At 41.7% G+C, this 16,537-nt stretch overlaps 1 protein-coding gene across 2 annotated transcripts in view; it reads right to left on the bottom strand.

Annotated features, from left to right (window-relative positions):
• LOC126396539 (guanine nucleotide-binding protein G(q) subunit alpha) overlaps positions 1–16,537 on the bottom strand; it is a 52,749-nt gene that overhangs the window by 15,089 nt on the left and 21,123 nt on the right. The window contains exons 2-4 of one of the 2 annotated variants that reach the window (XM_050054716.1): positions 8,650–8,834; positions 6,556–6,710; positions 5,637–5,765 (exon numbers count right to left, since the gene is read on the bottom strand). In XM_050054716.1, the coding sequence (XP_049910673.1) occupies positions 5,637–5,765; positions 6,556–6,710; positions 8,650–8,834 (469 nt within the window). Of the gene's footprint in view, positions 1–4,931; positions 5,061–5,636; positions 5,766–6,555; positions 6,711–8,649; positions 8,835–16,537 lie in introns of both variants that reach the window. The other variant, XM_050054715.1, reaches the window with a different exon arrangement.

Raw genomic sequence — 16,537 nt, 5'->3', positions numbered from 1 at the left:
AAAGGTGCTCAATGCGAGAGGTATGAGAGAAGCGACAGACAGAGGTCAAAGGAAGACAAGGGGAGTGGTCGACGGGAAAGAGATGAGGATGTGTTAAAGAATTTAGAAATCAAGGAAGAAACACTGAAAGTCAGAAGAACAGAAGTTCTAGCGTCTTTAACGTCGGTACTGTGACGCATTTCCCAGTGAAATGGAATATGTGAGTGGTGTTCAATTACAAGAGGGACTTGGCCACTAGGACTAAAAAGTGGGCAGACATAAGCCCAGTTCAAACCAATGATTTGCGACGAGACGAAACAGTTGCAGCGGTGTTGGATGGTGGGATGCTGCTACTGCTCGCTGTATGTGCTTATGCCCCCTAACACACACATTTTCAGCACTGCTTCCCTATATTATTGTGGCGTATTGATTATGAATACACTCCATCTGATGCTCATTTATGTTTTTCGCCATTTCATCACTACTACAAATGCAGCTGTAGCCAATATCTCACTATGACTATCCTCATTCATATTTTAAGAAGCTACAAATTATATTCAGCTACAAAATAAGCCTGAAAATCTGGAAATCAGAACGACAGCGCAAAGAGTTGTTGCATAGAGATGATACACCATCTCATGTAGTTGCATTTGTGTGAACCAGCAGGTTTTAAGAACATTGCAGAATGGTGCATTGCAAGTAAGTGAGTCTGCTGCTGAGCGGACTGTTGGCTCCACACACATCTCCCTCATTGTTAGATCAGGAGGACGACGAGGGAGGAGGATCTCAGCCACATTGTTTTGGAAGTGAAAATGAAAGGTATGCCCAGTGATAACCAAAAACACGTCTCTTCCTAGCTCTCTCCATATTGCTCTGTGGCTTATGTCACTAGCTAACAAGCGGTGAAGTGCAGTTTTAACTGACCGTTGCAGCTAGCTAGTTGCTAAAGTCTCATTTGATTGGATGAACTGTTGTAAACGCTCCTGACTGCAGGATGAGTCAAACATTTCAAACTGTTTTGACCTGTTTTACAGAATTCTCTTTCTCAAGACTGATTTTTGGCATATAACAGGAGATAAACGATTAATTAATGCAGGGACACAGATTAAAACTGGGAAAATGTAGTTTTTAACAACATGGGGACTTGAAGAATGCAAGAAAGCTTTGATTCTGGGGTAGGAGACATGGATCGACTTTTAGTTAAACTGGTTATAAAGTCCACATTTTGTCTGGATGAGTTTGCCTAAGATTAGTACAAAAAGCAAGCGAGGCTAAATCGATTCAATTAAATTAGACTGAAGAGCTAAAGCTGCTGGATAAGAATCCAAGTGCGCCAGAAAGGGCAAATGTTTTATCTGTCCATTTAAACTAACTAAACAGCTACAGAAAATACAAACTCAGACAATGAATCAGTGTCCCCACACATTTTGATGGATAAATTTCCAAACTTTTCAATGTCTTTTCAAGGACCCATAATAAAGATTTTTTTTTACTTGCCCCACTCACCCGTGTCACAAGTCAATGCATATTAAATCTTCATTAAGTTGACAGCTAAAGACAATTAATTTGCCGCTATGTTACATCACATGGAAGGTTATCAACATAAGATTATTGTAACTATTCCCTTATACACAAAGTTCCATGACTATTCCAGGCCTGGAAAATGTGACTGTGAAATTCTTCAGCGTGGGAACCCTCCTGATGAATTAAACTCTAACTGTACTCTTCAGACAAGTCAGTTTAAGTCTCCATTACAGACGATTTCAGCCAGTATCATTAAAAAGCTAGACAGTGAAACTTTGATCACACATCACAAAGGTGAACTCAGTCAGTGAATCTGCTCGAAGGAAGGAGGGCATTGATAAATGGAGTCCTCCAGAAGAGCCAGCCTAAAATAAAACTCCTTCACATCAGACGACCTCCTTTTTATCCCCTAGCAAGGATGAGTGACCTACTTAGTACGATAAGCTCTCCTATGCTGGATAAGCCAAGTGAAATGACATTTTCTGTGACTTCAAAAGCCAATTAAAAGAGAAGGAAGCAAGCCTAATGGAGATGTGTGTCTATGAAAGGCTTCCTTGTTGCAGCTCAGGCCCTGTCAGCAGCAAGCAGGGGCAGCGCAATGCCACATGTGCTTGTTACTATACATGAGTTTGAGGCTGAGGAACTTCTCATCCTGCATCAAGTATCCTCCATGTTTAATTACAGGAATATAACGACTCATTCTCATAAATCACTAAACTAAGAAACCTCAATAATCATGCTCTTCTTCCAATAAAACCTGACACCTCACATTTATTCCCACTTCATATTCGCATTTTCAGTCTCTTAACACAAAATTGATGTCATTGAGAGCATGTAGTGATTCACCATCAGCAGTGCAGCCAAGCAGAGTAGAGCCTATCGGCAAGCTGCAGCAGAGCTGCTGGGAACCTCTTCAGCACAACCTCATTGCGAGCAGAGTTATTTCTAGCCTTGCCAAGCGTAGGAGGGGGCTGACATGATGGCTTCCTATCGATTCGCACTCTTCTGTAATCGCTCTTGTTCCCTGGGTCCAACTCTATCTCCTCATCTTCTCTCTCTCTTTGCAAGAGGAGGAGGAAGGGAAGCTACTCTACGTATTGGTGGCGGGTCCTAAGACTGTCTCTGTGCCAAGTCCTGGAGGCTGTGTGTCTGGACTACACAGAAAAACTAGGAGGGACTATTATGTAAAAACACTGCCTTTAAGAAGTTTGCATGTTTAGAAACTGAAAGGCTCATAGAGAGCCTCGTCAATCTAGGCTTGTTTTCATTGTGCCAAATTAGACTGCAATTAAGTGATAATACAGATGCATGTAGGGGCTAGGGCTACATCTAAGAAGTTAGTTTCATTATGATTTATTCTGCCAATTTACCCGTTTAGAAATGATCGAAAAAACAACACAAAATGCCAAAATATTCAGTCTATTATCATTATTAAAAAAGCAGTAAATTCTGATAGTGGTGGAGTAATGTGGGAAAGTTTTTAGTTTTTCTTGATAAACTGCTTGAAGTTACAATCCTTAAGGTTTCCCTGAAATCGAACTCCATCTTTGACACCATTTATGGTCTGCACTTTCTGCAATAGCCATTCCATGTATTTACATTTAGTAGTTACCTCTCTGTCTGGTAGTTTTTATAGTTAGTGGCGGGGTCCGCCACTCCTGCGCTGGATTCAGTTTGCTTGCGTACACACGATGGATTCTCAGGAACAAATGCACACATGTTATCCAGCACAGTTTTGTCTCATTGATATCAGGCCCATTGTTTACTGCTGATTCTTAATGTCCAAGCTATGTTACAGGGTGTCTGCAGGTATCAGACAGCTAAATGTAATGCTTTTTAAGACCTGTTCAAGACACCTTTTAACCAAATTTAGGACAGAGTTATGGGCAAATCATGTTTTACTTATTTAAGCATCGCAGGTAAGTAGAGTATATGTGGTCCTGTGCAGAGGTAGGTGTTATGTATGAATATGGTTATTAGAGTGAGTTCAGTCAATCTACATTTTGCCAACAGGTGAGTTCAGGTATGACGTAAAATGACAGTATTATAGAGTATATTATGTATATGTATTATGTAATATTAAGAGTTGTAACATTAGAAATGTGGGCTTTTACATAGAAAGGCTTCACTAATTTTCACAAAAAGAAATAAAAAAAATTGATTAATGAAATTACATAAAATGTTTGTAGTAGTCAAATTAAGACTCTTTAATGACTTTTAAGGCCTTGTTATTGCAACATTGAATTGAAGTCATTTTAAGACTTTTTAAGGGCCTATAGACACCCTGTACTAAGTGCTATATCGTAGGCAACTGGACTTGTTTGAGTTTCTTGAAGACGTTTCACCTCTCATCAAAGAGGCTTCTTCAGTTCTAACAGACTGACGTTTGATTGGTCCAAGTGAGAATGGGTGGTAGGGATGTATTTACAAAATGCAGTCTTGGGATCCCTTCCCAGACGACTTAACACCCATTCTCACCTGGACCCATCAAACACAAGATGGCTGGGTGGACCAACGACTCACATGTGACCTTAACAACTGTGTAAGGGTTCACACCCAAACTGAGTTTAATACCTGTGACTCCACATTAGTCCGTTAGAATTGAAGAAGCCTCTTGGGGCATCGGTGGCTTAGTGGTAGAGCAGGCGCCCCATGTACAAGGCTGTTGCCGCAGCGGCCCGGGTTCGACTCCAGCCTGTGGCCCTTTGCTGCATGTCACTCCCTCTCTCTCTCCCCCTTTCACACTTGTCTGTCCTATCCATTAAAGGCAAAAATGCCCAAAAAATATCTTTAAAAAAAAAAAAAAAAAGAACTGAAGAAGCCTCTTAAATGAGAGGTGAAACGTCTTCAAAAAAGTTCTGTTGCCTACGATATAGCACTTATGATTATGATGGCCTGGATGACTGAGAATCTTTACCGGCTGTATTAAGCTATTTCTAATGCAAATGAAACATCTAACCTCCACTTTTGTACATTAAAAGCATTCAACTGGCAAAAAATGTGGCTTTTATTGTGAAGCAGCAACAGGAAATGCATGTATTTCTTGCCAAGGTTAGTGCTAACTGGGAACATTCATTAACAAAAAAATGAAGTTGCTCAAGAGGGGTTTGCTGTAGTAAACTACATGCGCTACCAGAGCAACCACAAGCGTCCACAAATAATCCAGGACTAAAATCTCAAGGAATACAACGTTAAACCATTAATCATTTATCTAAAGAACTAGTTGTAGAATCTACTTGAACATTGAATGTACTGCAAATAACAGAATGGATTGGGGACATATTCACACAAAAATGGGGACATAAACATTGTTGGAGGTGATACATGAACATGTTGACTAACACTTAGGATGGCCTTTTAAAATTAATACAAAACACTAGTAGGGTACATAACTGGGGTTAGTCAAAGTAGTGTAGTTCTCATTCTACCTGAAAATGATGCTTTGCAAGTCGAAAGGGTATTCTATGATCCCAGTGGTTGGGATTCGAACCCTAAGCACATCCTGTTGGGTTGGTAGATAGGACGGTTCAGCAATACGATCCAGATCGCTTAGATAGCTAGAGACAGGAAGAACAAAGACAGAGAGAGGGAGGAAAGAGAAAGTGAAGCATAACAGCAGATACAGCAGACCCCCGCCAAAAGCAAGTGGATCAGTCCAGATGTAACCACAGAAAACCATTTCCAAAGAGTTATGAGGGGATTAGGTGATGTTTCGTGCCTCAACCCCCAAATTTTCTCTTAGAAATGTAGCTTCATCCTTGATGGCAGCTCCCAAAGACAAAACATTCCTCAATTTTATCTCTGGCTCCCCCTCACACTGCTCACTGTGAAAGTTTAGGGAAGCAGGACCTTTTAACTTGACTCCAAAACGATGATTTAACACTCAAAAGGCCAACTTTCACTGCCTAGGTGAAAATAAAAATGACTGCCCTTCTAGAGAGACGAGGAGGGTTGGGGCCTGTTCTTGAGGCCAGTCTTTGAGAGTGTACCATCAGGGATGTGTTAAAGTGCTGAGCCCTGCTGTGCAGCACAGGCTAGATGGAGATAGCGGCATCGACGGTTTCCAACTGGCTGACCAACTGTCGAGCAGCCAGCCAACCAGTGACATCAGCAGCAGCACTTGACACCAGTACCTGAAGATAATATTCTCCAGGTCAAATGGGTACTCAATGATGCCGGTGGTGGGCACTCGAACCCGCAGCACGTCCTGCTGAGTGGGCACGTACCCCGCTGTTGCTATTCGTTCTAAATCATTAAGGTAACTGTGAAAGGGGAAGGAACATATGACAAAGAGGTACATGGAGGCAAACACCAGTCACAACAATAGGAGACTACATGCACATGTATATGCAAACAACAGACAGACAACTGCTTTCTGTCAAAAACACAATTACAAAACATTTAAACAAACTTACATATAGCCAGCAGTTATCTCTATAAACAGATAAATGCATATGAATGCAGAGTCTGAAGATTGTCTGATGACGCTTTAGCTCTTTACATTTATTAGATGAGTCAAAATGGCCGCTAGTGGAGGTCTTTGCCCAGATATCTATTATCCGGATAGCCGATGGCTGCACTGGTCAGATATACTGGCAGTTGCCCCCAGAGGCTAGGTCATCGTTAGACCATGAGTTCTGAGACTGAGCCAGCAGTAGCTCATAAACAAATACATTCGCACATACAAGCATAATCTTTAGTTTTCTTCCCCATCCTAACCTTTCAAAGGAGCCACATTAGTCTGACATGGATTGATGCAGGTTGGATATCATTAGCACCTGTTTATAAACCTGCCAACATTCCCTCGACTCTCTCCATCTGTCTGATCCCTGTTCCCTTCCTACATTTGAGTGCGTGTCAACACAAGTAGATAACTGCTGTGTCTTTGATTTTATTCCTCATGTCGATACTATGGAAACCATTATTTACTTATTTCATCACATTGATTTAGATATCTTGGAGGTCAGAGTTACACAGCGATACTGCTTCTCCACTTCTACACATCAAGTAAATAATCAGTCAATTCATTAGATTAATAGATCACAGACGTACTATTTGGTTGAGTCAGAGAGCTGGTACTCTCTCCTGCGATCATAGGCCTCCTGGATGCCAGGGTCAGCCCACAGCATCTTTATTGCACTGATGTACGGCTGCTCGAATGATGAAACCTTCTCCACGTCCACCTCGCGCACCACCTGGGCATTATTCTGGAGGAACAAGAAGCAAAGCAAAAACACACACTTTTAATAAAACATGTCAATTTAGTAACTGAGGACTTAAACCTGTGAGAAATGGGAGCGAAAACAAAAGTGTTGCACTTCAGTTTACAAACATATCCCCACTTTTAAACCACCCTTCTCTAGAGTACATAGTATGTAAACTAGATCTGCTGATAATGATGAGTTATCAGAGGCCATGATTCACTCTACAAGAGCAGTTTATCTATCTATGATTTATTTGAATGTGATTTGCATGAGACTAAATGGACGTGAATGTTGGACTGAGCAATCAAGCACACTGGTTTCTGGCCTTGCTGACAGCAGTGGCCACATATTTCAGAAGAGACTGAATGAGAATTCACACTGACAGAGAGTGGCCTCTGTTGCTTGGATGAAGTCATATGCATTCCTGTACATGATGCTGAATGTCTACCCAACTACGGTAGTTTAGCTTTTAACATTTATGTGATTTTTTTTAACCTTTCCATTTTCGGATGTTCCATGTCTCTTCCACACACACTTATTTGCTATTGGTTAACGCTGTCACTTCTAGGTATCATTTAAAAAAATTATGATAACAGTACCTTTAAAATGATACTGATAGCAACTGAGTACTTCATACCATACCCATAATGTGAATGGAGTGGTGTGTATACAAAAAATTAATAGCCTGGGCTTTTATTTGCTTCAGTCACTAGAGGATAGAGATGGAGGGATGGAGAGACAGAGCGTTACGACACTTGCGTAACGGCTCCCGAGGATTATGGCATCGACACAACACCTCTCTTTATCCTCTTGAAACAACCTTGCTGACCACTGGAGTTGTTAGACACTGATGTTTTGTTGAATCTGGTGACCAAAGAAGTTGAAGCTGCAGCTGCTGCTGAGTGTGAGTTTTGCACTAAGGAAATTTGTGAGGGTCCACCCGGCCGTTCACGCACAGCAACAGGGCTAACTGTTAGCATTACAAGGCTTTTCATTGTTGGGTTTGGCAACAGAGTTTGTTGGGACTGTTTAATGGCTCAATGTTGGATGTTAGCTGGTGCTGTAGCTGTATAGCTTGAGCGTACCAGGCAGCAGTAAACCGACTGTTACCCAGGAGGACAGTGACTCTGAAGATGGCTGCAGGAAGTCCGCTGATCCATCAGGACTAGACGTTCCGGGATCAGACTGCCAGTGCAAAAAGGATAGACTGCAGATATAGTTTGTCTGGAGATGTTTCGATACTACTTGGCACAGAGTTCTTTCAGTTGATGCCCTAAAAGGTATCAAGTAGCAATACCCAGCCCTAGTGACTTTGCGGATCAAAGTTCACTGGAGTCGAACTTCATGCGATGAGAATATGCGAATATACTTTGCCACATGAAGCGAAAGTTTTATTCGCCTCTTTGCTCGCAGTAAATAGAAGTGAAGGGGATAGGAATATTCACCGATGTTAATTTTGCCCATTTTTGACCATACCCTTAAACTACTTCGACGACTCTAGCTCAGTTAAGGCGAGATCATTTAATCTTGAGTCAATCAATTAAAAGAAGTAATGTTATAACAGTATTTTTTTTGCAATACAATTGATGCAGCAAAACTAGAGCCTACATTACACACAATGCAAACAGACAATTGACGGTTAGGTCAAAAAGTCCAGTGTGTCATGCTAGCAGCAGTTAATGTAGCCTCAGGCAGGGATTAGGAATGGACTACAACGGTCTGGTGACCTCCCTTCTTTCTAAATGTACGCTGTGAGGCTGTGTTTTTTAAGATTTGATTGACAGTAACCAAAGACAACCGACTCTCACATCAGGTTCTAAACCAAACATTTTGTAAATTCTGATTCCGTTTTAAGAATTATACAACATGTATAACTATATAAGAAACCAGTGAGTATATAATAACACATCACACACCAATTTTTTACCCCAGCAGTACACACCTTGTTCTGTTCGTACTTGTACGGGATCTTGAGGGTCTCAGTTGCTCGAATCATGGCCTGCATTGAGGTGAAGATGTTCTGGTAGACCAGTTTGGTGAAGCCCTTCTTGTCCTCATCTGTGTAGCCTGACCCATGGATTATTCTCATCTGCTTGATGAAGGTGCTCTTGCCGCTCTCTCCAGTACCTGACAGGGACACAAAGACGATACAGTAGGTCAGCCTATTAAAGGCTCATAAATGAATGCAGGATCTTGCAGGCCGTGTGAAAAAGGACAGTTGCATTCCCACCCTTGACATGACCCAGGAACAAACAGAAAGTTATGTATCATACAGTGCTGACCTACAACTGGAGAGAAGAGAAAAAACTAAAAAAAAAAAAAAAAAAAAAAAAAAAAGACGGGTAATTATTGTGTGCAGATAATTTGGGGAAAATAAAGAGAATGTGATGTGTGAAACCTCCTCAAAGAAGCAAACAATGCTACAAATGAACAGCAGTACAAATGTGGCAGTAATGGATTCAAACATTTGTTTAAAAAATGGGTCAATACCACAATACCCAAAGACGAGCTCTAATCCTTCCATCCTCGTCTGCCCAATCAATTAAAAATATAACAGGCTGCTTGGCGTAGTAGCTCTTTGACATTAATGTAGTCAGCAAATGTATTTCTGAAAGCAAGCAAGCAGTGAGTAATTTGTAGTCTTTTTATAACTCATATTTCCATGGAATATGCTGGTTGATTGGTGCAACAGGCTCACCCTGTCTGTCCACCTCCATCCTGCTTCTGATACACAACGCAGTGAAGGAATCCACACCATCATGCCCTCAGGCAGAGGGCCAGACCTCAATGCCAACTCAGTCTCTGTGTTTTACCAGTACAGGCTGTTCAGCTGAACTTGTCACTCTTCCATATGGTGCAGACTCCTGGTTAAATCACTTTTTGTTCAATAAAACTGTAAAATCCTCTGTATATGTTTAAAAAATTAACTCACACTATCCTCATGTGTTACTTACTAGATAAAAGTTTAAACCAGAAGCCTAAAATATACATGGACAAATGTTTCTGTCCCTTATTGTGGTTCAGCCATTGTTTCTTGTCCTCTTGGTTTTAGTGTCCCGAGATGTGCACTGTAACAATGAAATGTAATCACTGTTTTGGCCGTGGTTACCACAGAGGCCCAACTGACAGGCTGGGAAAGTGGAGCGGCCCAGAGTAACCACATGAGGGCTGCAAGGCTCACCTCAGCTCAACAAAGAGCCGGGTAAACCGAGTTCACTCCTCCAATTTTGTATCACAGTGACCATGCATATGCACATGTGCCATAAACACACAGAAAGGCCAAGTCATAGAGAAGGAAACTTGCTTGCACATGCAGATAAAGAAATCCACAGATCCCTCTCAGACACACTTAACCTCTCCTTGAGAGCTCTCACAGCAGGTTCTGTATCTTTATAAGGACATATATTTAGTGACAAAGGGGACGCCACAGTCAGGATGAAAGCATCAGACATTTGTATACTGTGGTTATCAACCAAAGAGGAACATTCAAAAGACAAGGCAGGCAGCAGTCGAACCCAAACTCAACCTCTCGTTTCACTATGCAGCTCCCTCTCTAGAGCGATGCTTCTCTCTTCCACCCCCATTCCACCACCTATTTTCTTCCTCTACAACCCTGCTTGAGCTCTCCACCACTCATCTCTCCATCTCACTTCTCCCAACATTCACGTCTGAGTCACCGCAGCTTCAGCAACACCTATTCTCTCTGATTTCTACCTTTCACTCTCATCTTTGTTCCAATGATCTCAACCAGAGCTGCTGCTGCTAATTATTTTCACCATGAATTAATCTCACTTTTTCTACTGATCGTTTAGAATATTTGTTAAAACGTATAAAGTGCCCATCACAGGTTAAAACAAATCATGGTGAATGCTCCACAAATTGCTGACAGTATGTTGTTTGAACAGTCACAAAACCGTGTGTGTGAATACACTCATGCATGTGGACACCCAGTGTAGCATAAACATAACTGCGTGCACCTCTATTTAGCTATGTATTAAGTCCTTAAGAGCAATGATCCAAACAGCAGTCCCTGTTTGAGCACAGGATCTATAACATGAATCTTTGTGTGCCCTTTATCCTTGAAGTGAACTGAAGCTCCTTGCTGGCACGCGAACCAACGTAAGAGCCTTCAGCCATGCTAGTGGCTCTGTGAGGCTGAACATAGGCAGTTTTTTTGTGCTAAATGCTAACATCAGCATGCTAACATGCTCACAGTGACAATTCCATTCAATCAAATAGAACTCTATTTATCCAGAAGGTAATGAATGCTTCAAATTATGATAACAGTAAGTACAGTAACCACAATTGTAACAATTCACAACAAGTAACAACCAGTGGGTTCCCTGGGTCAGGGTCACTCACTGGGCCCAGTTTTAGAACAACAGAGTGTTAAATATCTGACAAAATATACAAATATACAAGACAGAAGTGTTTTCTATGAGCAAAAGCAAAAACCACTGCCTAATAAATAAGTACGATAAGTACAAGAGTTACTAAAATAAACTAAAATGGTGGGAAAAAACAGACTGCTCTTGGTAATCAATAAGATATTGAATCTGATATAATAACTAGAAGTAGTATTGCACATGACCATGACAATGCTAACTTGCTGGTGTTTAGGAGGTATAATAACTACCATGTTCTCCATGTTTAGTGTGTTACATGTAGCATGCTAACATTTGATAATTAATGATAGACAGTAAAGCTGAAGCGTATGGGAGGGTCATTCATTTTAATATTTAGTCATAAACCAAAGTATTAGACACATTTAAATTTTGGAGATTCACTCAAAGTCACAAATGTCAACTTCATGGTGGCGCTGGAGGACACACATACATCCTTGGTTGTTAAGATCTCATGTGCACCCAAAAGTGCCTCTCTCATTCAGCCAAGCAAGAACAGATCCATTCAACGCTCGTGTGCGAAAGACTCCGACATATTTCCTGCGTTGAGTGTCCGCAAACAGCAGCGGAGTTGTACTGGTTGCATTGAGTCTGAGAGCATACTGTACATATGTGTTTGTGTGTGCGACAGAGAAAGGGCGAAGCGGAGCTGTTGATGATCAGACCTGCTGTTTATTCTCGCATGCTGATCTTAACTCCTGTTTTCCCCTGGGTATCTTAATAATACGTTTAACCAACTAGTAATTCTGGTATCGACGAACAAGGGTCACAAAGTTCAATCATTGTGTCGACTAATCGCACACCCCCCTATAAATTGTGCAGTTAAAATAACTTGATGTTGACTTTTGGTTTCACATGGGACACAGTGGTTTCCTGCGGTGAAAGTCCTGTGACTGTTTGACCCATCCACCACCCCGCCCTGCGCAAACTTTCTCGCTCATTATACTTTGTCAGTTGCTCAAAGCGTACAATACCAATGCGGCCCAGTGCGTCTCATACAGACGCAAGGGCTGATGACCAAGCACCAGCATTTGTGGAGTTAAAAGGAAGAACGCCCCACTGGGAACCATGACTATCTGGACAAACTTTTTAGACAATCCATCTGGGGTTTTTTTGGGGGGTTTTTTGGATTTTCAATCTGGACCAAAGTAGTGGACTGAAATGGTGGAACAACCGACATAACCATCCACAGAGCCAAACACTGATGTAACATTTTGTGGACTGAAGGGAACACATGGTAGACTACAGCCTCCGCTGTCCAACAGTGCAAATTAACGCTGAAAGGAAAGTTGCACAACTGGCCATACCAAATTGGGGAAAAAGGAAACATTAAAAAACAAACAAACAAAAACACAAACACGAGTGACACTGATAATGTTTACAGACACACTGTGTAGGCAGAACTGTAGTGGCCGATTAGATAATGGAATGTGCTCTGTGTGATAAAGTCCAGCTGGTATTCCCAAGGCAAAGTAGTCGAAATGTCTTCCAAGCATGACGAGAGTCAAGTTTGACTGTCGCTGACAGAAGACCACGGTCGAGTGTACAGTGAAGGAGTGCCCTGAGCAGCGCCTGCCCTCCAACCAGACAGAATCTTTCACTGCGGAAAGCAGGTCAGGCAACATTGGAGTTTCCCCTTCAGACAGAGTATGTCTTTGAGAGAGGGACATAAATAGCAATTGTCAAGACACAGCAGTGGAGAGTTCACTTTCTCATTGACTAAAGGACTGAACAGAAGGGATGGGTGTTAGTGGGATGTGAGGGAGTAAGACAAGAAAAATACTGCGTCTTTGCTTTCATAATTCACAAGCAGAAAAACTGAGTTAATATGGGATAGATACATCAGCTCTGTTGTTAAATCATGTGTGTATGTGTATTCATGCGTATTTTAATTTTCCAAACACACACAACCAGAGGAGAGGGCCATGTCTTGCAGGCATGATCAGCTTAATTCAACAGATCCCATTGTTCTCCTGCCTAACTGGAAAACCCAGCAAAAGCATTTCTCACGAACAAGCTACTGTACATTCACTGGAGCTACTCCTGAGGGGTAATGCTAGTTCCCATGGCAACTCCAGTACTGGACTCATAAATACATGGCAGAAAACACCAGCTGATAGGCCCAGCTGATAGGCTTCAGTACGTCTCCTCAGAGCTCAGTCAAACATGCAACTTTAGCATGCATTTCTTAATCCCACAACGTCCTCAGCCAGGACTCTACTCTCAGCCTATGGGAATTAAAATGTTATGAAAGCAAATAATGGACATAAAGACTTGAATCTCTGAGCCTAGGCATCTAATTCTCCTCTGAGTACTGGGAATATGAACTTTCAGTGTTTTCCCTATATGCACCTAACGCTGCTGCTGAAATAGGACAGCTGCTGCTCAATGTTCTTTTTTTTACGAGACGAGAGGAAAGGAGAAGAGAGGAGAGGAGAGGGCTCCATCATATCTCTTTAGAAACTAACATTATATTTTGTGCTATGGACGCTTCATATCCAGGTCAATTCACACACCTGTGAGTAAAGCATATAAACGAGACACTTAGCGCTCCAGTGTTAATGTCACCACAACATATAAGGTACAACAAGCACCAGGTAGATGATGATAATGCAAGCAATGCGGATCACGGATTCAGGATTATCGTTTGCTGAAGAGAAAACTCCTGCAACTTCATGCAATTAACGCACAGTAACGTTAGAGCAAACGCAATCACCTGACAGAAATATGCAAGCAACTTGGTATGTGTGAGGGCCTTGACGAGCGAAAGCCGTCAGTCTCACAGATGACTGATAGCTTCCCTCACACAGATCTTGACGTTACATATTATTTGGATAGGATTTCCTTAAAGATACATCATAAATGTAAGTTTTTCTATTGTTGAAAATGTCATCAACAAATTAAGGAAAATAAGAATTAAGAATAAATAATTGCAAATCCACAAAAAATTGACCCGAACTTTCGTGCACGCTTCACTTTTGCTGCTAAAACTCCATCCTAGGGGAAATGTCAATTTTCTTTCTGAATTTGTGAACCCTTCAAATCAACTACTGAAATTTTAAAAGAGGGGAATTCCAACCACGTGATTATTTATTAAGAAATAATTCAATTACACGGTTAGATATTTAGTTGTTTATGAAATTCAAATGTTTATGGCCATTATTTCCTTCAATAAAAAGCATTAAAAACTAAAATAAAAGCCTTTTTCCACCAACCAATATGAAGATACGGAGAATGTGTATTTGGCTGAACATGATTATATACTCTTTCATAAAGATTTATAAACTCATTTGCCAGTTCATTAGGTTCTAGGGATGGATGATATTGGATTTTTTGCCGATATCCGTTATGACGATATGCAGCAACTCAATTGACTAATAACCAATACAGACATCGGTATATCAACTTTTTTCTCTACCTAATTTTAATGATCATCAAGTCTCTTCTGTAGTGGAATTAACATCATATTATGAATCCATACTCTTAGCGTGACGGCTGACCAGTAGATGGAGATGTGATATACAACACTTTTCAATGTATGTAATATTCATTCATTTTGCCAATTAAGAAAAAGTATGTTGGCTGATTTAAGCTGATATCAGCCTATCCCAGTGATGTGCCGATATTACTGCACATCCCTATCAGGTAAAGGTATTCGTTAGTATAGATCAAGTTTCAAAAAATGCTGGATGCTACATTCCCTAAGTGCACATCATTGTCAGTAGATCCTCTCTGCCTGGTAAATCCCTTTCAACCTTGATGACCCCAGTTTTATGTCCCCCACAGCAAAAATTGGCTCTAATTTTGAAATAAGTCAACCATTGGACAACACCACGTAATAGCCAATAGTCATGTGAGACGAAATCCATATTGTCAGTATACAAAGCTGATACGTAACAGAGAGTCCCATCCAGGCTTTCCAGAGACCTTGAGCAATTTTGAAATCTCTAACACAGTAAAGGTAGAGGGGACAGGATAGGAGCCGCTCAACAATCACACAGCCATGACCATTAACTGAAGGAAACCCGTGTCACTCTGCCCGCATCGTGCACTGACCTGGGTATTAGTCATTCTGCTAAATAACCATTAACTAACAAAGAACAGGAAAAAAAGAGTTGAAACAGATCCATTTCATTGAGTCGGGCCAGCTGGAGGCCACGGCAGACATTTCAGCCGTGGTTTACATGAAGAGCAATAACTTGAAGCAGAGTTTGGCATCCACGCTGAGAGGGACAGAACAAAAGAGTCAAGGAGACAAGGGGGGAAGGAAGGAGGTGCAAAGAGTGACAGAGTGGAGGAGAAGGGAGCTCTAAGTAAATGATTCCTTAAAAGTTCCCCAAGCACATCGAACAGGAAGCCATGTCCACTTCAAGCTCAGTGTTGGGAAAGGTTTGCTAAAGGCCTGTCTGAATGTACAGGAACTGCATGACTGAATGAATGACTGTCTAGTGGCTCCTCTCACATGCAGGAACTTCTCCAGGAACATTTTTTGGAACATAACCTGCATTATACCCGTAGGAGCAGAGAACTGGGATTTGTTCCTGGATCATAGTTTTCTGCATCCCATTAGGTTCCTGCTCCCTACCAAGATCTGCTGGAGCAGGGGTTACTGGGGGTAACGTTGCCATACTGAGAATCACAGATTCAACAAACACACGTTTCACAACTGCAACCACTTGTTCATAACATCTATTCACAGGGTTTCTCCTGCATAGAGAAAGATGTGGCGGCCGCCTCCATCAAATATCATGCCACCTCCAGCTCTCGATAAAAGTCTGATGGGTGGCTTCATGGTAAACAATTTTTAACAAGCATTGCTCCTGGTGAATTTCTGTCATTTGTAAATGCAATGGCGGCATTACACCAATGTGGTGGCACTGTATGGTAATCAGCACAGTGCACCAGGAGAGGCACAGCCCAAACTGCCAAAGAGGAAGTAAAGCGCTGTCTATTTTTGGCTGGACCACAGCAAAGCGGGTGCAAGCCCTATAAATAGGAATGCACCGAATATTCGGTAACCGAATATATTCGTAAGTTAAAAGCAAGGCCGAATAATAGTGGCGTGTTTTGATAACGCAATCAAACAGCGTGCCGTGACGGGCGGAGTAAAATGTCGGCAGTGTGGCGATCCGCCCATCACGGCACTCGCATTTGCGACTAAAAATAGTTTTGAGCGAGCAAAATAGGCTTAAATCATTCAGCACTCTGTGCGAGTAGCCTACGGATTTCAACCAGCAGCAGAAACGAAAGGCGAATCCCATCAGTTGTGGGTTGAACGGGGGTCATAGACAGTAATGTTTTCCTGTCAAATACGGCGGCCATCGGCTTACCGCGACGGAGAAGTCGGCTCCAATAATATCCTCTTCTTGGCGTCATGACTGCCCAGAAGTACCTGAACAGCCGAGCCAGCCGAACACAGGTATGTGA

This window comes from Epinephelus moara, chromosome 10 (assembly GCF_006386435.1).
Source record: "Epinephelus moara isolate mb chromosome 10, YSFRI_EMoa_1.0, whole genome shotgun sequence".
Taxonomy (NCBI): Eukaryota; Metazoa; Chordata; class Actinopteri; order Perciformes; family Serranidae; genus Epinephelus; species Epinephelus moara.
This window is presented reverse-complemented; position numbering and strand designations above follow the sequence as displayed.